A 24,049-nucleotide genomic window follows, 5' to 3' on the forward strand; every position below is an offset into this window, starting at 1 on the left:
TATGTCGAGAGGATTTATTCTAGTTTTACTACGTAAATATAGGAAATGTGATTATTATGAAAAATGAAAAAATAGAATAAAATTTCCAAATAGCCAACCACATTTTCTTTTTCAACCACACGTTTTCCACATCTTTATTCCCAGCAGAAGGAGGATGATGATTTTCTCTCTCAGTATGAGATGTGCATCTTACCTACAGCCAAGATCCAAAACCTAAACCTCTGAGCATAATTAGAGTGATTAATGTGTTCAACATTATATTTGCAGCCAGTTGCTACTGTACTCTACTGTTGTATAATACGTTCCTGTATTATATACCATAGGTACCTACGAATATTAGAATAAATCCTCTTTGTTTAGAAAATACTTACATCCATAGATCTCCATGTTTTCATGTGTTTATGTATAGTTAAGGGTTTGTTTTGGGGTTATTTAGTAGTGCTTTCATATTTTTTTCAGCTCAGCTGCTTCAAAAAACACTTCATAGCTTGAACCAAATCAAAATGAAGCACGATTTCCCCATCAGTGTTTTTTTGACAGCCACGTGGAAGCACGTCTGGACTCATGCAGCCGTCTGAGGATGTTACAGACATTAACCGTCACCGCCAACAACAGCGGCAGCAGCCGCAGCTCTGCACAGTGTCCTCTGCCGTCCAGCTTTCAGAGACAACATGAGAAATGTTTAACGCTCCGGGCCTGAAAATGCCGCAGCCGATCCCCCTACGATGGCGCCTGCGGGATGTAAGCCACACACAAACTTCCACGCATGTCCTCACACTCGGAGTTCTAACCCAGACAGCTCAGTAGTGAGAGAGCCAGATCCGCAGTGACTCCTTTTTGTTGTGCTGCCCCCGAGGAAGGAAAACACGCAGCCCCGTACGTTTGTTTTTCTATTTTCTCGTCTCCCTTTCTCTGATTTCTATAGAGTCCCCGCCTTTGGCCCTCATGTTGCTCCGCTCGTTCCTTCTCTCCCTCTTTCCAGTGAGGATGGAGGCTGATGAGGGCTGACATGATGGTGGCATTGTCCTCACCGTCGAGTTAATGTGACCCCCGGGGATGCTGTCCCTGTAATTCTTGGCCTCATGCCACTGAATGCAAAGTGCTTTATGGCCAAATGAGGGTGGGAGAGAAACGAGTGAGGCCAGAGCAGCGCATGGAGGTGGAATGAGGAAAGAACCAAAAGAGGACCAGAGGAAGAAAATTAAGGAGAAATCTACCTGAAGAAGAAGCCTTCACATGTACATGTAGGTCATATAGATAACCTGGGCATAATTCAATGAGTGTGATTATTATTCTAATAGACACAAACTTATGGTTAAGTTGGTGTTTACAATGGAGGAAGTTATATTTTTTGCTCAGATGTACCTGCTTTTCTAACCCGTTGACAATGTTTGACAAGCAAAGCGAAGCGTATTTCCTTCACCACTGATGAATTCCTCATGTGAGTACGCTAAATATGCAGCCACCAGTGTTTTACCGAGTTGGAAAAAACTCAAAGCAACGACACAACTAGACTAGGACCGTCTAAAAGTAACAAAATTAACCTTTAACAAAAAAGTAAAGTGTAAAAACAGCAACAGGCGTCACCGCCGCTGAGCTGAGCAGAGTTGTTCCACAGTTTAGCCTGTTGCCTGTTCAGGTAAATGTTTTGCCGTGACACTCGACTTGAACCTGAGATCAAACTCCTGTAGGTGTGACACATTTCAAACCATATAAGCTAAATATACAGTATAATATAATATAAAATCTCTAGTTTCTATGACTGACACATCAGATCATCTACAACTTTTTATAAACGTTTTCTTGTTCAGTTGTGTGGTGTCTCGAATGGATCTTATTGAAAGATCTCCCTTTATCCCTTGAATCTAAACATGGCTTTCAGTTGCAGCCTTCACTCAAACAGTCACCTCAGTCGTGCTGTGCGTGGAGTAGCTTTTCTGCCGGGCGTGGTGGTAGTAGGAGGGGTGCGACGAATACTGCGCCTGGACCTGCTGCCGCTGCACCTGCCCCGCGCCCCCCCCGTACGCGGCCCCCCCTCCGTACGCCTGGCCGAACAGGTCCGGCATGTTCTCTATGCTCTGCTGCCTCCTGGTCGAGTAGCCGTGTCTCCGGGAGGAGCCGTGCGCCGAGGAGCCGTGCCCCGGGACGGACGTCTGCCTGTGGACGTGGCGGCCGGTGGGCTCCCAGGCCTTGAAGGCCGAGCTGGAGGGCTGGGGGTGCGCGGGGGTCTTGGGGAGGCAGGGGTGCTCCAGGTGGGCCGGGGGGATGGAGATGGAGAGCGGGGCGCGGGGGTCGCGGCGGGCGGCCAGGGTTTGGTGCATGTAGGACTTCTCCTTGGGCGGCACCGGAACCGGGTGGAAGGCGGGAGGGGCCACGGGCTGGTAGTGGGAGAAGTCCATGAGCGGGTAGCTCTTGTAGTAGCTCCGAGAGGCGCTGTCAGCTGTTACAAGGAAAGCAGGAGTCATCAGGGAACCATGGAGCGTTGACACAGCTTTACACCAAAGGGAGATTAGAAGGAAACGAAAGAGTCTCCACATGGATGCTCTACATTCTCTACCCGGTTTCTTTCAACTTTTTTTAAAGGCTTTCTTCAGTTTGTCACAGTCTGATGCAGCTGTGAGTCACACGGAGAAGCGGCCTAAATTTTTCAACTGTTCAAATTTGTCATTGGAGGAACACTGACGGCTGAATCACACATAATCCGTGATGCATTTGTGTTTGGAGCTCCTGGCTCCAGTCTGTCAGCGACGTTGTTTACATGTGCTTATCATTACTTTAGAAACTTTTAAGGGGACCTTATCCTTCATTTATATCCACTTCTTCCACTATTTTCAATATTTTAAGGTCCCTGTTGTTAATTGTTGTGCCTTTTGTTTGGTTACATACATTTAGTAGCAGCAGATGTTGAAGGTAAAGGCACGTGTGTCACAATGTGGGGCCACAAACGTTCACCTTGAGTCCAGTGTGTGTGTGTGTGTGTGTGATAAGCAGGCATGAATGTCACAGAGAATTATTCAAATAACCTAAACACAGAGGTCATGGCCGCCAGCTCTTAACATGCGTGTACATTTTTAAATAACAACAACAGCTCTTCATACAGCTGGTTATATATGGAGGCCTATTTTTATTCCTTATTACTCTTATTTTTATTGCTTTTGACGCCTGTGATTTTTTTCATTCTACAATCTGCTACAAATTCCAATATTTACATTTCATATTCTGTGGCGTGAGTGTGCGTGTGACCTTTCTGGACGTGAAAGGGTTTCGTCCAGTCACCTGGTAAGAACCCCAGAGCCCCCTGCAGGCTTAAAAAGCACATCTGGATGAATCATGACAGTGCGGCAGAAAACCAAACCAACAGTGACCTTGTACCAAGTACATTAGAAAAGGTGAAAGCGATCGCAGTCGTGTAAAATCGCAGCCTAACTTTTAGACATTGCGTCTTGTTGCGCATCCCGTTCTGTCTAACAGCTCCCACAGCGACGGTGACGGGACAGCGGAGATGCGCTTGATACGTGACAGAGAAGACCCCGGTTGACATCAATCACGTACAGTCACACTCAGACACACACCATTAACCTCATCCCACCAGCCGCAGCGCACTGTCAGAAAGGATCAGCATAAGCTCCTGTTTAAGATCAACTCCGTGTTTTGCTGAGGAGCACTGAGACCCTCATTAGCTGACAGCTCCTGCACAGTCAACCTACTGTACTTTAAAGGTTACAGCGTCGGGTAGAGTTAGCGTCGCGCGCGTGTGTGTGTGTGTGTGTGTGTGCGTGCGCGTGTGTGTGCATGCGTGTGTGTGTGTGTGTGCGTGTGCGTGTGCGTGCATGCGTGTGTGTGCGTGCGTGTGTCCGACTCACCCACAGCCTTGAGGGAGGTGTATTTGTTGAGTCCCACAGCGCTGTGGTTGCTGTGCGGGTGTGGAAGCCCTTGTCCAGACTGCCCATAAGCGGAGTTATTCAGATGGTACTGCTCTGGTGAGACACAAAGTCAGTAACGGTAAACATTTTAAAGTATTCACCTCTAGAATTTATTTGAAGCAAAAAATAATCCAGGGTTTGTGTCCTGTCTTAAACTTTACCAGGATTGTATTCCTTATCTTCCAGCTAAAGATGCCTTTTTTCTTACTTTCCTGAGGGCACGCGTGTGCTCTGTGCCCAACTGACCGTCTCTCAGGTGTGAGTGGATTTCATGAAGACGGATGAACAGAACCGCAGTTACAAACCTCCAACCCGAAGCCGTGACTCTGGGCGCGACAGCGGCTCTGACCCTGACGGTCCAGTCCGACGCTAAATGGGCTGATGTTAATGAACAATGGAACAAACCGGCTCAGAGAGTGAAGCCCTGGCTTCGTATTCTCATTAATGAAGTCCACTGATGCAGGCAGCGCACTTGATGTCAGCCCCGGGGGTGGATGGACCCACATACAGGGCTCACAGATGACACACACAGGAGGATTTTTAAGGTCATGAAACAGAATCTGTCATATTTACTATGGGTGCTTTGAATATGTATCTTCTACATTGGTCTCACTGTGGGTTTGTGTTTTTTTTAAGTACCTGGTTTTCACTGGCATATTGATATGCACATTCACAACAGGAGAAAATCTATCACACGCGTGACTGAAGATAAAGGACACAATGGACTGTGGTTAAACACTGATGGGAGGAACAAGAGAACGAGGAAGGATCCATGGACCCCTCTACACCTCTGTACCCGCCCCCACAAGCCAATCCTTGGTCTAGATGTCTCACTACTTTCTGATTAGTTAAGTAGAATATGAAAATACAGAATATATCATTTATCATATATAATTGTTGTACAAAATGTTAGTGCTTGTGTGGTGGAACACGGATCTGGCACCATGATCTTTAAAGTGCAGAGCGAAAGGGCAGAAACGCGACTTAGTGAATTAGCTAATAACCTGAGGTGTGATTTAGCAAAGGATGCAGACGAGCGGCGTGATCTGAAGATACACAGGAAGATGTGGTCACTTTGCTCCTCATTACTTTGACAGAAAACTAAGAAGGGGTTAAGAAGAAACTCTGAGTTTGTAATAGGGTCAATACTACTCACTTTAAACATGGGTAGGTGTTCATATATATGTATATGTTTTTCTTTTGAGGATCTTTTATTTTTTTGAGGATCTAAAAGTAATAAACAATGACCTTTAAACTTTGTAACAGCAGGAACTTGACGTGTTTTTAATTAGATTAGAATCCTATTCTAAGTCTCAATTTAAATACTCGAATACCAAACTTGAAATGATGTATATGTATATCTTTGCGGTCCTAATTCCAGTTAATACTATCAATATCATGGGAATCGCAGCCCATAAGTCTCAGAGGCAGCTGAGACTAATGATGCAGCAAGAGGCAGGATGCTTAGATTCATTTTTCAGGTCAGCAAACTAAGTTTGCACAAGTTAAACACTTTGATGTGATGGGATTCCACCATCTCTGTCCTGATGTTTCCACGGACGCGCCATTGTCAGTGATCATGACCGTGAATCCCACGGACTAAAGCGCCCCGACCGGCGTGGGCTTCTGCACGTGTTGCGTGTTCGGCATATAAATGCGCTCCTGTGTGTGTGTGTGTGTGTGTGTGTGTGTGTGTGTGTGTGTGTGTGTGTGTGTGTGAGCAATGAGACATAAAAGGAGTCTTCAGTGCCGCAGGGGGAGGCGATAAAGGAGAGAGTGCATTGCCTGGCGTCTGTCATCACCAGGATGAAACAGGCCGCGTGAGGCGGGAGGAAGTGGTACGAGTGAGCAGACTTTAAGAGCCGAGAATAAAGGCAGGCAGCGAACGCACCGCGGCTGTCATCGGTGAGATCACATGCGAGAGTCTGCGTGGATCGTGGTTTGCGGCGGCGGAGTCAGAGCGGACGGACAGAACCCCCCTCCCACGTTTCTAATCCTCGCTCTGCGTTGGTCACACGTCAGACGCATCAACGTGACGGGAGCGGGAGGGAATCACTCAGCAATAAGTGGAGGGAGGTCATTAACGTTCAAATGCAACGCCTCTGACAACCGGGGTGAAACAAAAAGAGGCGCGAGGGAAGAAAAGGTGACGTTTGTGTCAGCGCGTGTGACTTTTTTTATTGGGTCACGCTACCTCCGCAGTCGTCTCCGATAAATAGGTCACAGCTCCTTGCTTTAAGCCTTCACTCTGCAATGAATCACGTTTGCTGGAGATTTTGAGACCAAATTTTTTTTTGAACATCATCTTAAAACTTTCACTTTTTTCACTTCACTTCTTTCTTTAAAGATTTGTGACTTTTTGACCTTTGGAACTTTTTAAGCTGCGGTACAAAAACGTATTATCTGCTACACACTGAAATAATATTTTATATTATTCGGTGTAACGTTGCTCAACTATATTTTTGCATGTGACACAAGTGGATCATATTAAATGGGTTCCTGTCAACAAAGGCAGCTTGTGGTCGATACAGCGCTCGCTAACGCGCTAACGTTAGCTGTAAGGCTGTAATGAGCTCCGGCCACAGAGACACTGGCATCAGACCTTTTCACCACTTGGCTCCAATCAGTTCAAATGTTCAATTACTGCGCGTGTAATGAGCGTTAGTTTTCCTAAGGCCTCTCTCTCCCTCACTGCCCACAATGGAAAAACCAATACAGGCCCTCTGTGTCCTGTTTAATCCATGCGGTGTTCCACTTAGTTTTTCTAGGAAACATTTTGCTTTGCAAACACACAAGTGTGTGTCAGCGTTGGTACGACCAGTTAAACAATAAAATGCAAAGAGAATTTTTTTTCACAATTTGAAGCAGGTGTCAATCATGATCCAGATCAAAAGTGTTTGCTCATAATAAGGTGATATTCCTGCTTTTGTTGTATCTTCAGACGGGTCTGTTGGAATGAAGCCGCCTGTCGACAAAGTGTTTTGCCGTGTTTACTGACCACAAACAGCCTGTGGACATTTTCCTCCGCTGGGAATAAGTTCTAATCTGCATTAATATGGACGACATCATCATCAACAGCTTCGCTGCCAAAGTCCTCTGCCTTCGCTCCTGTCACTTCACATTAAGCAGTCGCTCGTGTTTAGTGCTGACATTTACTGTACTTAGGGTTTTTTTAAATTCACAGACGGTACCGCATGCTGCTACATTTAACCCCCCCACCCCCCCCCCCCCCCCCCCCCCACACACACACACGCACACGCACACACACACACACACACACACACACACACACACACACACACACACACACACACACACACACACACACACAGGCCACAGGAGGATCACGTCAGTCCACAGGCAGCTGTCGTTCTCAGCGGTGGAGGCTTTAAAATCCCTTGGGATGCAGCTGACAACATCCTAAATACGACCTGGAGCGTTTTACAGGCAGCAACAGGAGAAACACATTGAACGCAGACAGTGTGAAGCTGCAGCAGTGGACTTTAATGTAACCTGGCTACCAAGTCTGGATTCAGCACGTCCCAGTCACAGATTATAAAATGTTAGAGCCACGTGTGTGTGTGTATGGGGGGGCAAAATCCTTTTTTTTTCCTACCAAGGCCATATGGTCACTTGTGGCCCTTTGGCTGGGCCCCACAACGTTTAAAGGCCTTTTTGAGTGTCAAGATGTGATTTTAGGGCCGATTGATTGGGGGCATTGTTTTTTGACCGTTACAGTAGATGGGATGAATCAGTAACTTGAGGTGAAATTCTAACACTGCTTCATTTAAAGTTGTTTTTAGCTTAATTGTGTAAATGTGTTGCCTTTTTAAGAAATTTTACACATTAAGAGATGAGAAATTGATTTTATAGAAACACATGACATCACCCACTGATGGACACAGGATTTGGTTGATTTGTCTATTTCCACATGCGTCTTCATCTCCATTCATCACACACCACTGCTGTGGAGTGTAATGTAACATATAGGTGTGTGTGTGTGTGTGCGTGTGTGTGTGTGCGTGTGTGTGTGTGTGCGTACCACATACTCACCACTCCTGCTGCGCAGCATCCGAGCTGAGACGCCGTTGGCCCTCTCTCCGCTTGGTGAGCTGGCAGCTGCGTTTTCCACCGCGCTCCCCTCCCCTCCCTGCTGCTTCAGCAGGTCTGTCAGTGTTCTGCAGAACAGACACACACACACACACGCACACCGCTGGTTGTAAATTGGTGCTCAACAAGTAGTTTGCTCTCTAGCGATGCACCAGACTAAACCAAGGTTTACTCATACAGTAAATGCGACCTTAACCTGTTCTAACCACTTTAAAAATATCATAACAACAGCATATGGCTAAATATATTGTTCATCTCATTCGCCAGCTTCTAACTTCCCACCAGCTGGCAGAGTGAAGTAGAGACAACAGACATCATCTGTTAGTCCCACAGATGTGCGTCCCCTGAGAGGGTTTTCCCAACAGCTGGAACCCGTGTTTGCACACAAATACACATGCAGACAATCCACTTGTTGAAAGCTGCTTTCTCAGTCCTTGCTCCCAGGAGAGGATTTGTTTACTGTGTGTGTGTGTGTGTGTGTGTGTGTGTGTGTGTGTGTGTGTGTGTGTGTGTGTGTGTGTGTGTGTGTGTGTGTGTGTGTGTGTGTGTGAATGGAGAACCCGCTGTGACGAACTCATTTAGTTCTGCTAATGAATCTTATTTGTTTAATCCTCCACACATCCCCCTGATGAAGCTGCTTGTTTCATCAGCTACAGTTGTCCTGTGGGCAGGACAACTGTAGTGGGCAGTTAGACGGGCAGTTAGACGTTAACTCACATCATCTAGAAATGCAGGAAATCACAGTGTAGGTAGATCTGACTTGTCATATTACTGATGGATTTACATTTTTCAACCCTGAAGCCTGTTACATCACTGGATATATTATTCTGTGTGATTATAACAGATATTTTTTTTAATCCAACATTATATTTAATGATTAAAATTAGGGTTGTTGTGTGCTTGCTGTGTGTTTTTATAGTATGATACAGTACATGCATCACACACACACACATACGAGACCTTAAACGCCTCGTGAGCTTCACAGATTGAAATGCCTCCTCTCCTTCTCCCCCCCCCCCTCATCCCCTCCCTGACTCGCTGCTGCTGCTGCAGCGCCTCGGGCCTCCGCGCACTCTTCTCTTGGCTCACCGCTCAAACAACTTGCTGATTTGGACTTTTAATCTGTAACAAAAGCCGCACCCGTCTCCAGGCTATGTGGCGTTCATGGTGCGTTGGCTGAGCTCTGTGAGTGTCTGCAGAAGCCCCTAAAAACGGGAGAGTTGGCTGAAAGGGAGGGAGAGAAATCCTCCGAGTGGTTGAAATTCATTATGGCAGTCTGCGATTGGTTCATTTGAACAAAAAGAGGGCGAACGTAACCTAATATTTTTAAATCTTTTAGTTTTTTACGAATCTTTAAACTGACAGCACAGTTTCATTGCAAAACACAAATTTGCTGTTTCATATTTGACTTTATCCAAACGACTTTTCTTCATAGAGCTGCCAAAACTTTCTCACATCTGACAGAAATGTTAAATATTTAAAAATCACTACCTTCATTAACTACTCTTGTTTACAGTGTGGAAACTGTGGCCTGAATCATTACAAAGTGGAGTGACTCCTAAATTATCAGTCTGGTTCAATAACTTGACTTCAGCCTAATGTTTTGTGTCTGGGTTCTTACGTAAGTAACACAAGGCCCAGGTCAAAGTTCAGCCTAAGGTCACATCCTGTGTGTGTTTTCACAGTGATCTCCACTTTACTACAAACACTTCTATCAAGTACAAAGTCTATTCTGTTCTATTCTAAGTCTATTCTGTTCTACTATTAGTGAGCTTCAGGTTGCCTCATATGTCACATATTTGTAGCAGCATCATAATTAAGAACTGTGACATAAACGCTTACATCATCATAAATCAAATCTACTACAGCAAACAGATGTATTCAGATGTGCTGTGATTCCTCTGTGACCTTTTCCTGAGGACAGCGTTTAATCTGTCTCACGCTAAAAAACACCGTCACCGTCTGGTCTCCAACATCTCTCACTTTTACGTGTGTTTATGTGTGTGTGTGTGTGTGTGTGTGTGTGTGTGTGTGTGTGTGTGTGTGTGTGTGTGTGTGTGTGTGTGCATGCGTGAGGACTTAACATCCGTCAGCTCATTCTGACGACATGTAGTGAGACTTTGAGGATTAGCAGTGACACATACTGTATGTGAAGGAGCTGTGGTAGCAGCAGAACGCCTTTATTGTTGGAGGCTTATTTTCACATGTAAGTGCTTTTGTTTTCATGCTAACAAGCTCCTTTTTTCCCCAACATCTCTCCATTTTTAGCGCAGCGGCTGCTTTGCACACATTTCGAATAAGGGAACAACGCAGATCGGCTGAGCTTTAATTTAAGTGACAGTCTATGTCATCATCCAAATGTTATTCTTATATTGAGTAATTCTACAGAATTGATTCCTTGCTTTATGGTGTTTTCTTATGATTCTGTCTGATTTTTCCATTGTCAACACCCACCGACCACTCTATTACGCACATGTGATCTCTGCTCTCAATTCTGTCTCAAATTTGAAATAATAACAGTTAAGAAGTGATTCTGATGCCAACTTAATAAAGAAACCGGCTCCAAAGACCAACATGGACTCAGACCACAGCCAAGCCTGTGGGTTAGCGAGCGCTGACCCACATTCAAGTGTGTGTGGGCCCGGCGAGGCCCGGAGAGGAAGGTAAAGCAGCTGTGGGCTGAGCATTGTCACATCTGATACGGCCGAGACGCTGTCAACTCATGTGGCCTTTCACTTCGGTTGGAACGGATGCGGGCACGCGTGCACCCTCTAACACGTCTATTCGCAGGCTACATGCATGTGCACCGCGCTCGCACACAAGTCGGAGGGCGGCGAGAAGCGACAGCTCGACCCCCGGAGGTGATCTGAAGAGAGATGCCGGGAGAAAGTGGAGCGGAAGGAAAAGAAACTTTGGTCTAAACTCCTTTTTCTTTAGGTGGAAACGTATTTTCTCGCATGGCAGCTATTTAGGGTTTGTGCTGGTGCGATTTGCTTCCTGCCTGGAGGATCTTATTTTTACACTCGGCTGAGACTAGAGGAGGAGACACTGAGGGTGGCGAGAACAGAGAGAAATACCTTCACATGAGCTTATGCTTCAGATCCAGTCATTAATAAAACATCTGCACGTGTTTCATTATTTCACCTTATTGATTACACCATGTTTTCATGGTGGTTTCATTTTATTTTATATTGAGTAAAGTTTTTCGGGTTGTGTAAAGTCACCGCAGGTTTAACAAGCTCAGCAGGACAATCGCCAATTATCCGTATATCAACAAATTACAGCGTATGAAGCCACAGCTCGATTGCACCGGCCGCTTAAGGAGCAGTTCAATCACACCAGTGACCACAAACTCCCCAGAAATATTAATTGTGTCACATACTGTTGCATGCGTGTGTGTGTGTGTGTGTGTGGGCGGAATGGAAAAGCAATCCCGTTTGTTGTGTGCAGTAATGGGCCACATATGTTGGGCCACCGTGTATTGAGTATTGCTTATTTGTCTGCTTTAAATGAGGGCAGAGCAGTTCAGCTCCTAAAGTGACAGTGTCCTACATTACATAAGCGTTAACGAGCCCAGTGATGTGGACACACACACACACACACACACACACACACACACACACACACACACACACACACACACACACACACACACACACACACTGTGTGACCTCTGTTGCCACTATGTTGGTTGGGTGGCACTTATTTACTATTCGCTGAAGTGGTGACCTAAGGTGATGCTCTCCTTTATATTTGTTAGCTGAGGATTTGCGCAGCATGCAAACACTGAACACCCCCCCTCCCGTGTGTGTGTGTGTGTGTGAGGGTAATCTGAAGATCACTGTGGATTTGAAGTTTCAAAGCTGATTCAGTAGAAGCGGCGGGATTTTGAAGCGTTAAGCATCCTCCGCTTGCAGGATGTTGAGACAGGGAAAAAGGTGGTGGGAGGGGGGAGATGGGGAAAAAAAAGCAGGTGCATGGAAAGTTGCCTTTTGTGCTCCGCTCCACTTTATTATCCAACTGGAAATTTGTTCTGGAGTGTTTCACCTCATGAAGTCCGCGCCGTACACGAGGTCTTAGTTTCGCATAGACTTGTAACCCAAGGATTTATGTCAGCGGGTTAATAACCAGCCGAGCGACGCCAGCAGAGCTGTAGTCTCGGTTTAATCTGGAGGAGGAGCGCTAATCTGTGGAGATGGGCTCACGCAGCAGTGTTTCTATTGCAGCGAGGTGCTACCCCGCAGAAAATATTAATCCCGCTTGAGTGCGATCCTCCCAAATGTGTTTCCTGGCGCAGGTTAATAGGGAGACGCACGAGCCAAGCTGCTGGGTGTGTGTGTGTGGTTTGAGAGTGTGCGCTGCTGTGTGCGGCTACGATCGCAATTAAAGTGCAAAAGGAAGCTGGAAAAACAGGGGAAGACAGATGAGATGGGACAAGAGTGGAAGGATGCGGGAACTGAGGCCTGAACCAAAATCTGAGAGGTCGATCTGGGGAAGGGATGCAGAGGGTGGGAAAGATAACGGGACGAAGTATCGAAGAGACAAAGAGTCGGATTTAAACCCACAGAATGGAGCGTGACGAGAGTTTGCTGTAATTATTCTAAGAGACAAATAAAGTTTAGTAAAATAAGGCTTTAATTAGTGATAGTCCGTCATATTAATTTGCTGTTGCTCCAAAAGTGTTCAAAAGAAATCAATTTCACTTTACACACAGCCTCATCTACCGCACCAAGAATGGTTTGGTCAATTTTTCTTTTTTTTCCATTTGTTTTTGTTTATTTCAAATAAAAATAATGCTTACAAGCAAAGCACGTGATACAGAAGGGATAAAATACAGAATGATGATGAAAAAAAAAATGCAAGAAGGACAGGACAAACAAACGAGCACAAAGAAAAAGATGCAAAATTAGAAAGGTTACAAAAAAAGAGAGTCATGAGCAAAAATGAAAGTCAGGGCATCATTTGTGTGACGCTGAACCACCAAGAAACCCAGATTCAACCAAGCTGCTCTCTCTGACTCTGTAAACTTCAGCTACAGAGCTTTCTTTGTGTGTCATTTAGGTTATTATGTTATTTATTTATTAATTTATTATCACGTTGACTAATTAAACCCCCAGTTTTAAGCCGTCAGCTTCTTTTAAATGAGCTGCACACACTTTTGGCCACGCAGCGGTGCACAAGCAGACGAACGCACACGTTAGCAGACATTCAGGGGCGGACGCTGGAAAAGGTGCGTGTTCACATGCCCATGAAATGCAGAGCTACATCCAGGCCAGTCTGAAAAGTCGATCTCCAAATCTATAACTAAGGATTTCAGCACATGCACACGCGCGGGTTCATGCATTACTACATTAATAAACAGGGCTAAAGATGCACATACACAGATCATCTGCAGGTTTGTGTCATCAAGACTCCCTAAGACACACACACACACACACACACACACACACACACACACACACACACACACACGATTCTGGCCCAATTCGTGGTTTCCACTTCCTTATGGACATATGTGCAAACACAAGCGTTTGGGCTGCGTGCAGGTGCATCCGTGTGAGCTTTGACGGGTCAAAACTGAACCGGTCCTGACGCACCCCTCGCTCCTCTCACCTGGAGTTGAGGTCCGCGTGCGCCGCCGCTCCCCCGCTCCCTCCGCGACTCCTCTCCACGCCCAGTTTGGTGAAGATTCCCACCAGGACCATAATGGCCACCACCCCACAGATGATGTAGACGATGAGCTGCGTGCGGTCCCGGTCCAGGTCCCCCTGGCCCTCGGTGATGGTGGCCACGGGTTTGCCGGTGTTGGCCCAGATGGGCGTGTCGTAGTTGGAACAGATGCTCTGGTCCAGGCGCTGCTGGCGGAACTGGCAGCAGAAGCGGTAGAAGCAGGTACCACAGCAGTACAGAAACACACCAGCATTGCAGTTGAACGGCGGGTCCCACTGGCCCATCACATCGTAGTAACCCTGGCAACGGGTCCCACCAATCGGGGGCACGTCCTCGTCGTCCGCGTCCCCGCCGCTGGTGGGAGTGGACAGGCCCGTCTCTGGAGGGGGGCTCTGGGTGGTCTCCGCGGCGCCGGGGGCGGTCCGGTTGGCCGGCGGGCCGGGGGCGACGAAGGGGTCGGCTTCGGCCGCCGTCGCCGCGGCGACGGAGGGGTCCTGGGCGAGGCCGGGCCGAGTCACCAGGCAGGAGAAGAGGAGGAAGGAGAAGAGGCGGCGGGCGGAGGCCATGCTGAGGAGGAGCTGCCTGCTGACTCCCAACAGGAAACGAGAGGCAGGTTCACACAGACTGATAACACACAGCAAAGTTGGGTTTTTACAAGCAGTGATGACAGAGTGCATCGATCTCAGGCGCTTATGGAATCAATGACGCCGAAAGAGGGCAGTTTAAACAGGTCAGTGAAAATCACTACGCACTACTTATCGTCTGACTTTTCGCTGTTGACTAATACACATAAAGTCCAAACCTCCTGTGAAAAGTCCAAGTCGCAGAGCAGATTGTGTCAAACGCGTCTCTCACCTCCTTTTTCGCTCCGTCTGACGTCTGCACGCGTTTGACCTCCTCTTCCGCGCTCCCCTAAAGTTCAAGGGTCTAAACTTCCCCTCTAGAAATATCCACAGTTCTTAATCAGCGACATTTTCCCCTCAAGAGTCTCCGCAGCTTCCTCCCGTTTCCTCATGTGTTCTCCATAATCTGCTCGGGGCTCAGTCGCGGGGTTTCAACAAGCACGAAGAGACGTTTATCCTCCGCACCCGTTTCCACTGCCTCCACTTCTTCTTCTTCTGTTCTCGGTGCTGCTCAGTCACTTCTGGTGGATGCGAGTCCTGACCGGTCCGGGATTGTTAGGACCTCCTGCCGCTGACACCCTCTGACACCGCTTTGTGTGCATGCGTGTGTGTGTGCGAGTGTGTGGAAGCTAGTAAGTCAGAGAATGCGTGTGTGTGTGTGTGTGTTTGTAGCTGAATTGAGTGCTGCAACAGTTCAGGAGCCAAATGAGATCTCCTCCTCTGTTTACTCGTCCTCAGTGCCAGAGAGAGAGAGAGAGAGAGAGAGAGAGAGAGAGAGAGAGAGAGAGAGAGAGAGAGAGAGAGAGAGAGAGAGAGAGAGAGAGAGAGAGAGAGAGTCTGTGTGTGGGGGGTGTTATATCCAGCTGCATCTCCCATCGTACCCAGAGGAAACAGCCTGGAAAGCGAAAGGAGGGTGAAAACACACCATGAAAAAAAGAGATGACAGAAATACAAAATATGCTCAGTGACTGAAGATTAAAGTCACTTTTCACAGTAAATCTCTTTGTTTCACCGTGTGTGTGCGTGTGTGTGTGATATGTGTGTGTGGCAGTAGACAAAAGACAATTAACATCTGCTGCAGTCAACTCTGCTCATGGTTCGTACACGCACACACACACACACACACACACACACACACTGAGCCCCTCATCTTCCACTTTGGCATCCTTTCTTCTTCCCGCCCCCCCACGGTGCCTCGGGCAAAGATGACACCCTTGTTTGTTTGCAGGGTTTTTTTTCCGTCGAGCAGGTATTAATGTGTGCGTGGATGTTGCCACCGTCTGCTTGCGTCAGGAAGGATTCAGAAGTCGACGGGTCCGGCTTCAGCTTTGCCTCTTCTTTTGTTTAAATCCCCAAAGTGTGAAGAGATGCCAAAACCAGACGCGGGGTCTGGCACAGGCTGCAAAAGACTGGACACACACACACACACACACACACACACACACACACACACACACACACACACACACACACACACACACACACACACACACACACACACACACACACACATTAGCTGTAAATAAACCTGCAGATAAACACCTGCACAAACCGTCCCTTCTCCTCTAACAAGCAGTCACACACACACAGATTTTGCCACTGAGGCCAATTATAAGAGCGTTTCTTTCAAAGTTAACTACCACATGTACAGTTTTAATGGAATTATAAGCCAGACTGACAGCGGGCTTTTTGTTTTGCTCTCCGCTAATCGCCTCTCCCAAAATCCCCTCCTTTATGTCATGTCAATCCGGCACAAACTCAGTTCTTCCCCCACTTTTCTCTGATTTGGACTCTTTTGCGTGCTGGTTATCACAGAGTGAGAGAGAGATAGAGAGAGAGAGAGAGAGAGAGAAAGAGGGAGAGAGAGAGTGAGAGAGAGAGAGAGAGAGAGAGAGTGTGTACCAGAGAGAATGAAAAGCAGAGAATGAATGTAGGACAGTGGGGAGGAGGCCGACGGAACGCAAAGAAAGCTAGGAAGCAAGGAGAGGAGGCAAGGAAGTGGGGGAGGGAGAGAGGAGACGACTGTTGGAGGGATGGAGGGATGTGAGTGTTTTAGGGATGAACGTGGTGACAGAAAGGAGAGCGAGAGGTGACAGACGATCAGAGAGAACGGTGGGAAACAGACAGGAGGTGTGAGGAAGTAGCTACGACTCCGTGGTTTCATAGTAGAAACACACAGATGCTTGTTACGTAAGGAGCCGTAAGTATTTACTGCAGTCATCAAGCCGCCGGCGAAACACATGAGGACCAGGAGGAGGTGATGTCATGGAATTGGACTATTTCTTACGGAGCTGCTGACCCCTTACACTGAACAGAAGACGCCTGCACTTCACACAACTTCACACAAGACTTATCTGTGTCAGTATCTGTCTCAGCCTCCCTTTGATTAATTATTAATTACTGGATGGAGAATGTTGTGCGTATGTGGGGGAAGGATGAACAGTGATACACTACAATACATAAGTTAACTTCTCACCTAATGTCTTTCTTGTGTTTCCACCTTTTTATATGAAAGTCACAATCAGAGGAAGCATCCACGTATAGAACATAGTGATGAAATATGGAGGCTTTAGGCTCATGTCTCTTTATAAATTGCGCCACTGGTGAGTTTCTCTCCAGCGACAGGTTGCGGTTGTCTGCATTGGTCATTTAAAATGGAAAAGAGGAAGAAAACTTCAGATCCAACCTGCTGGGTTCCTAAAACGCCAACTTTCTACAAATGTGTAGTATATTTTTGTGAACTTCATTGTTTATGTGATATAATATTTGTCTTGCGAGACCAGAACCCACATTTGAGACGTCGTCTGTTGTACAGTTTTGATTGTGTTAAAATGTTACCTGTGGAAAAATGATTTGAAGGTGAGCATATTTTTACACAAGGCTTTGTCAAAACCAGGTATTTTCATATGTGTTTCACTGTACGGTTGTCTAAATAATCCCAATGAATTAATGCTTGACTTGAACTAGATTCACAAAGAGCCTGCAGGTCTCTGGTTTACAACAGCGACGTTGCCCCTTCATTAGAGGAAACACTTTGAATATCCCGAATGTGTTGAATATTTCATTTGATGATTTCAGAACATCTATGAATATTCATATCTCAGCTTTGTTTGCCTCCACTCACTATGTGTTAATGGCAGAGTATTGGTGCTGAAACACATGTTCAGATTAGCTGCTACTGACAAATGTAGAGGTTTGAAAGCAGTTTTGGTGAATATTTCCTCCCTCTGATCTCCACTTATACAGTGCAACGTCCTGCAACCATCAGATTTGCTCACTGAGAGTTTGGACTGAAGGATTTAGCAGCATGTAGGCTGTGGTTTGTCCAGTTTTTAATGTGAAATGCTCCTTTAGACGTTTTAGTTAGTGTGGTTTGCTCATGCGAGGACCTTTATAAATACCAATTACAATGCTACAATGCTAATTCAAGCAGTGCTTCATGGTCTCACGTGCACACTGGAGCGAGTCCACTGCTCTGTACGTGCGTGTGTGTGAGTGCAGGTTTCATTTGACCTCATTTAAGCCCAAAGAAAGTTACAGTCCAGGGAGGTGGAAAAGGTAATTACATATTAAAATTAACTAATGAGCCGGAGGACATGTGTGTAAAAATAATCATATATTTAGCTAATTTGCTCAGTGTCTGTGTGTAAACGTGTTCATGCAACACGCAAACAGAGAGAATGTTGGGAAATGACTACAGCTTGAACTCTGTGTGCGCGTGTGTGTGTGTGTGTGTGTGTGTGTGTGTGTGTGTGTGTGTGTGTGTGTGTGTGTGTGTGTGTGCATGTGCGTGTGCGAGCATGTGCGTGTGCGTGCGTGTGCGTGCATGTGTGTGTTTGCTGTTTGTGTGTCTGTGTGTGTGTGTGTGCGTGCATGCATGTGTGTGTTTGCTGTGTTTGTTTGTGTGTATGTGTGCGGGAGTGCGTGCGTGCGTGCGTGCGTGCATGTGTGTGTGTGTGTGTTACTCTCTCCCTCCACCTGCCCTCGTGTGAGTGTTTGATTCCGAAGGCGCTGATCTTTCCCGTCTCATCTGCTCCACACGCCGTGTGTGTGCATCTTAATCCCGACACACACTCTGGCTTCACAGCGCTGAGCTAATGAGTGAGTCTGATGTTTCCTGAGCCGGCTTTCCTCACGACATCACACGGACAATCTGACAGACCGACGCCATGTTTGGAGTCAGAGACATTTAACGTTTTTGACAGGATAAAATGGTGATGCCTTCACTTACTACTTACTGGCTTTGATTTGTTTATATCTGATGTGCTGTTTGCTCCTACTCCACTTGCTTTGCCTCAAGTCTAGTTCCCATTTATTCCTAACTGTCCCCTCATGCATTAATGCAGCAGAGGACACACGAGGTCAGACGTTTACTGTTGCTGCGATAAAAAAACCTGATTGTTACGCACCAGAACAGAAGATGGCAAACGTGGACGTATAATATGTACATTAAACGTTAACTGAGGAAAATTAGACACGTTTGGACGCAGCAGCACAGTATGTAAATTTAGCAGCTGAAGTCACAACAACTTGTTTATTTTTGTTTCCCCTGGAGCCAAAGTGCAGCAGTAATTCACCCGTCAGGGTAAATATTGGACTTCATCATCAGCATGAAGCACTACATTTAGTTTGTTACTGTCGTCCATGGGCCATAATCGGTCCAGGACGACCTTTAGGTGGAGGGTCGCCCGGCTTCATATCGATCCCTGACTGTCCTGTATGTCACTTAACCACACGGACAGAATGTCTGCATCAAATCCATACAACTGTGGCATTGATCATTTTTACTGAGTGCATTTGGCCTCATAATAAAATAAGGCTTGATGCATGTGAAGTGCATCCGTTTTTTTTTAGGAACTGTAAAAGGATACTAATGACAACCCAGTCCACGCTTGGTGTTCACCATGCGTCAGTGGAGTCTGCACACGAACCCATCAGTTTCATAATGCACCACTTTAAATCCAGATCATCGTTCACACATGATCTGACTCTGTTTATTGTAATTAGAAGTCAGCTCCTACCGCCTTCTGTATTTTATCATTAAGACGATTACGGATGTCGTTTCCATGGCGATAAGCTCCACCTGGACTTCATTTTGCAGTATTTTAGTGCAGGCCTTGTTGGTCCGTCCTGTTTGCTCCTGAACTCTGAACTCCCATCCCTTTTTTTTGGGTTCCATCCTGTCTTTAACTTGTACGTTTGTGTTTTCAAAGTACTTCTGGATTCTTATTTCCTTCTTGTGGAGTTTTGAGTTTAAGCAAAGCATGTGCTTTGATTGTGGGTTGTTACATTTTGCTTTGAGCTTATTGTCCTGCTTTGCATCGATTCTCAGTTGGTCTGTAGCTTTTTTGCATCTCTTCTCTCCAAAATGAGACACGTCTTCATTTGATGACGCTTAAATGTTCAGGATGCAGATAGGACTTGCAGTAGTTGAGTTTATAGGACTTTTTTGTAATCACCATGCAGATATCGTGTTATGCATCCAGTCCAACAGAGAATTAGAATTAGTTATCAGAGTTGATAAATTACTGTAAACTAAGTTACTGTATGATTAGTGATTCAATTTGACTAATTAACAGAAAAAGGATGCAGTTGTTTGGTTTGTTCTGCTACAAACTATACACTAACCAACAAAAAACTCGGCCACCAGAGGTTAATGGAGAATCCAAGTGTAAAACCCATACAAAATAATACAGACATATACATACAATACAGACATACAAAAATAAGCCATTTATTAAGTGAAAGACAATGAGATACAACGAGGTTAAAGTAGAGAAGAATCACTGCATATGCTGGAAACCAGGGAAACACACAAACTTAGTAACAGCAACAAAGAACCAACAAACGTGGTAAATAAAACATGCGGTAGCCAGGTGTAAGTGATGACAATGATGATCATACAAGAAAAAGGAACAGGAAGTGACGTTACACAACAGTCATGACACAGGACAGCGCCCCCTATGGTCAGAGAGTCGAACTGTCACAGGAAGTTCCCACCAATAGTTCTATTTTGACAAATCCATCATTTCAGGGCATTGCTTGATAAAAAAAAGCAATGAAGATAAAGGAAGGAATGATAAGGACCTTTTAAAGTTTAACACAATGGAGTATAGAATAGTAGAGCAGTGAATAAAGACATAAGAAGGAAGACTCAGGGGTGAATGCAGGATAATACACTGCGTGAATGAACGTGTGTCATCTGAGGAAAGAAGTGTCTCAGAGAATTAAACACAAAGAGTGTTGCAGGATTGTGTCAAATCGGGGTGCTGTGTGTGTGTGTGTGTGTGTGTGTGTGTGTGTGTGTGTGTGTGTGTGTGTGTGTGTGTGTGTGTGTGTGTGTGTGTGTGTCTCCCTCTCTCTCTCTCAGTCCCCCCTGGACCTCCCTGTCAGCAGTGACCTTTACCAAATCAAAGGAGATGCAAATCTCCAGCTTCATTTGGGCCCATTACAACTCGGCGCACAGCGGCTCATAGCAGTGAATGAGCTCCGTGCAGACACCCAGTGAGAATAGCTGTCAGTCTTCACCGCTGGCTTTGATTAGCAATTTGAAGGGTCCCGGCCCCCGGCCCCGGACTCCCCGCAACAGATACAAATCAGCTGTGACGCCGCCTCGTCCATTATTCGTCCATTACTGCGGAGAGACCTGTAATGAATCTCATTTCCCGGCGGTCGTCGTCTCGTCCTGGTCTCCCACACGTTTCATAACCACGTCTCTGAGTATGAAACAGTATGAAACAGCAACCGGTACCAGAGGTGTGTACTTTAAAACATCTAAAAACACAGCACATAACAATAGACATGAGCTTGAATTTCACCTTAAACTATAAGGACAGCTGAAACATTTCGTATCAAAATAAAAGCCTGTCACTGCAACACATAGGCTACGTCCAGGGAGAATATTGACCTTTACTGTGGTCGCTGTTACTGTACATTGAAACAGAGAGCATAGTGTATAGTGAGTAGACTGATCAATGCTTTTGCTGGACTTGGATGAATATGATGAAGAACGAATGGATTTGTTGAATCCCTCTCTGCATTTTATCATCTGATACTGTGAATATATAGTAAGACTTTAACATGATTTCACTTGTGACTTACTCTTATTTGCACTTAGATTGTAATATTTTTGTATTTCGTGATTATAAGTTCTTAAATGTTGCGTTTCCCCACACGGGAGAGCGAAAGTGTCATGTTAAATGTCAGGGAGGAAAAGCCTCTTCAACAACGCGGGGCATAAAAAGTATCGATTAAGTCGAGCCATTGATTTCTACTCAGGCGGACTTTTCTGACCCGCGGCTGTAAAAGGTCGCGGTGTCAACACTGCACGTTATGTCGGCCAGTAAAGAGCTGGGTGATGAACAAGGGTACAAACTTCACTGGGCTGCACTTAAACAGGTCGTAAAAGTACTGTGTCAGTCTGGAATATTAATTAGTGAAGGAGTTAGATCTGCTAGAAATTCATTCATTCATCATTCATTCCAGCCAGCCTTTTTGTTCCAGACCCAAATTATGACCTCCATGTGTTCATAGCAGTCTCCAACACACACTCTCATACTGGCAGTGTCCCCTAATGACCTCCTGTGTGTTTACTACATGTGCAGCCTTCCTACTGTACGTCTCTCCCCCAATAAACATCTGAACTGAAGCTGAACTGATGAATCAACGCCTCCACTGTGATGAACCTACGTCACGTCTATTCACTATCGAGCACCGATCTCACATCGGATCACTGACACTGACACAGACGCAGCGCGGCCGAGTTAAACTAAGATGTATTAGGACTTATTAAGGATGAACCGACCGACGAAGGAGTGTTTGAACTCCTGCGCCGCGTGACGTGATGTGAGCAGACGAACGTGGAAGCGCTGCGACGCAGTTGATCTGCCTCAAGGTTACGTTATGATAAAAGACACAGGCATCGATTACATAATGACTGGTCGACACCTCCCCCCCGTTTCCCCTGCGCCTCCCAAATGCCAGCATGATCTCATTCAGTCTGTCATGTCAGGTTAGTCCAGTTGTTTCTGTGGCTGACTTTGGTTTGCAGTTACAGGCAGTAATTACAGAATAATTACCCCCTAGTTTCCCACAATTACCATGAAATATACTTGGAAATTACCGCAAATTTAAGTGTAGTGTAAGTAGTATTGTCAAGGTTTTTGTTTGCACTATTATGAAAATATTTTAAACTATTACTGTAGATCTGTAGTCATAATAAGGACTACTCTTTTAAACCGAAACTTTTTCTCCTAAAAGACGGTAAAATATTCCATCTTTCACGTAAAAATAGCAAAATTTTTATTTTGCAATATTGTTCAATAAAAGAATCAAAAAGAGTGAACTCCCTGAAAGAATTGCTGAGTAATTTATATGTACAGCAATTATTGGGCTGGAATTTACTTAGCTGCAGTAAACGTGAATATCTCTTTAGCTGTTCGTGCTAAAAATACTGCACACTTTCTTCTTCTCTGTCTCTCTCTCCACAGACTCTCAGCAACAGGTGTACAGCCAACCCCCCCATCCCGATACCCCCTCCATTTTCTAATGCCCGCGCAAATGTCAGCCTTCACATCCTGTGCAATCAAAAGCTCCGCAGTCGCAGCAGGATCCACCCCCCCCAAAAAAAAACAACCGCTTTTCTGACTTTATCCGACTTTAAACACACAAAAAAAGTACAAAACAAATGGAGACACGCGCTCGACAAGAAACATTTGCTCCCCTGCGGCGCGTAACGGTTGGGCTGAAGGAACGGGCGCAGAACGGTGGGTTTGGTGTACGGCCGGTCTTACAGTAGGTCACAGCGGTTTCCCTGTGCAGCATCAGCACCGCGTCCCTCTCGCCCGTACACGAAAGAGATAAAAGCCTCAGAGGCCATGCCGCTAATTAACTACAGTGAGCTCCAAAGGGCCACAGCTCCACTGGGGCGAAAGAACGCCTTCGTATTCTACATCCCACTGACAGGAGTCCACCGCCCTGCAGCCAGCAACAACATCAGAAAACCTTTACCAGCTAAATGTGCACAATCAGGGTTTAAGATCGACCTAAATGTAATGATAACATGTTTGAGGTCTTTTATACTCGTCCCATTCGCCGCCTGGCAACAAGGATATGTTTATTATCCACTATTAGATTTAGGGTGTTACTGTGTAGTCGATCACTAATGATGGGTGTGGGTGACACAAGAACAGAGGGAGAGGACGACTTTGTGTCCAACATTCAGAACGATGAGCAGCTTTGATTTATGAATCTTGCACATAAAAAAAAATCATCATTATTATCGGACAAACCTTCAAAATAAGAGTTTCGTTTCGTAGGTTTATCATCCGCTAGCACCACATCGGTACTGGCTTTAAATAATTAAGATGCATTTATAATTTTCTCCTATAAACCAACCTTATGTCAGACTTAAAGCTCAACGACAGATTATTACTGTGTAAAATGCAAATGCACCATTAACTGTCAAAGTGTTGGTCTGTCAGAAACCAGATTATTACTACATTACTACACTTCTCTCTCTCAGGTTTGCTTAACCAATGTCTGTTATTTGCCAACTACATTTGTCTAAATGCTGGATAAGTTCCTGACTGCATAAGACCCAAGAGGGCAAGCTTAACATGGAGCATTCACTGCAGGAGTAGGCTGACTGTAATATGTGAGGTGGTGAAGGTGACATAGAACATTTGATGGACCCAAACGTCAATTCAGTCAATTTCTTTACAA

At 45.7% G+C, this 24,049-nt stretch overlaps 1 protein-coding gene and 1 long non-coding RNA gene across 3 annotated transcripts; one reads left to right on the forward strand and one right to left on the reverse strand.

Annotated features, from left to right (window-relative positions):
* Positions 1-734: 734 nt before the first annotated feature.
* shisa8b (shisa family member 8b) lies at positions 735-15,064 on the reverse strand. Of its 2 annotated transcripts, none has more exons than XM_029134996.3 (5): positions 14,559-15,064; positions 13,647-14,288; positions 7,977-8,101; positions 3,864-3,977; positions 735-2,440 (listed from the first exon to the last, which is right to left on the reverse strand). In XM_029134996.3, exons 2-5 carry the CDS (start codon positions 14,267-14,269, stop codon positions 1,896-1,898), a joined length of 1,407 nt encoding a protein of 468 aa, XP_028990829.1. In that variant the 5' UTR covers positions 14,270-14,288; positions 14,559-15,064; the 3' UTR covers positions 735-1,895. The 2 variants fall into 2 exon arrangements, with proteins under 2 accessions (XP_028990829.1, XP_028990828.1); XM_029134995.3 differs by having other exon boundaries at positions 13,647-14,327.
* Positions 3,866-5,186, forward strand: LOC121201849 (uncharacterized). Its single transcript, XR_005897010.2, has 2 exons — positions 3,866-4,002; positions 4,110-5,186. It is a non-coding gene; the product is annotated as an uncharacterized LOC121201849 (long non-coding RNA).
* Positions 15,065-24,049: the final 8,985 nt, after the last annotated feature.

Source organism: Betta splendens, chromosome 19, assembly GCF_900634795.4.
Source record: "Betta splendens chromosome 19, fBetSpl5.4, whole genome shotgun sequence".
Lineage (NCBI taxonomy): Eukaryota > Metazoa > Chordata > Actinopteri > Anabantiformes > Osphronemidae > Betta > Betta splendens.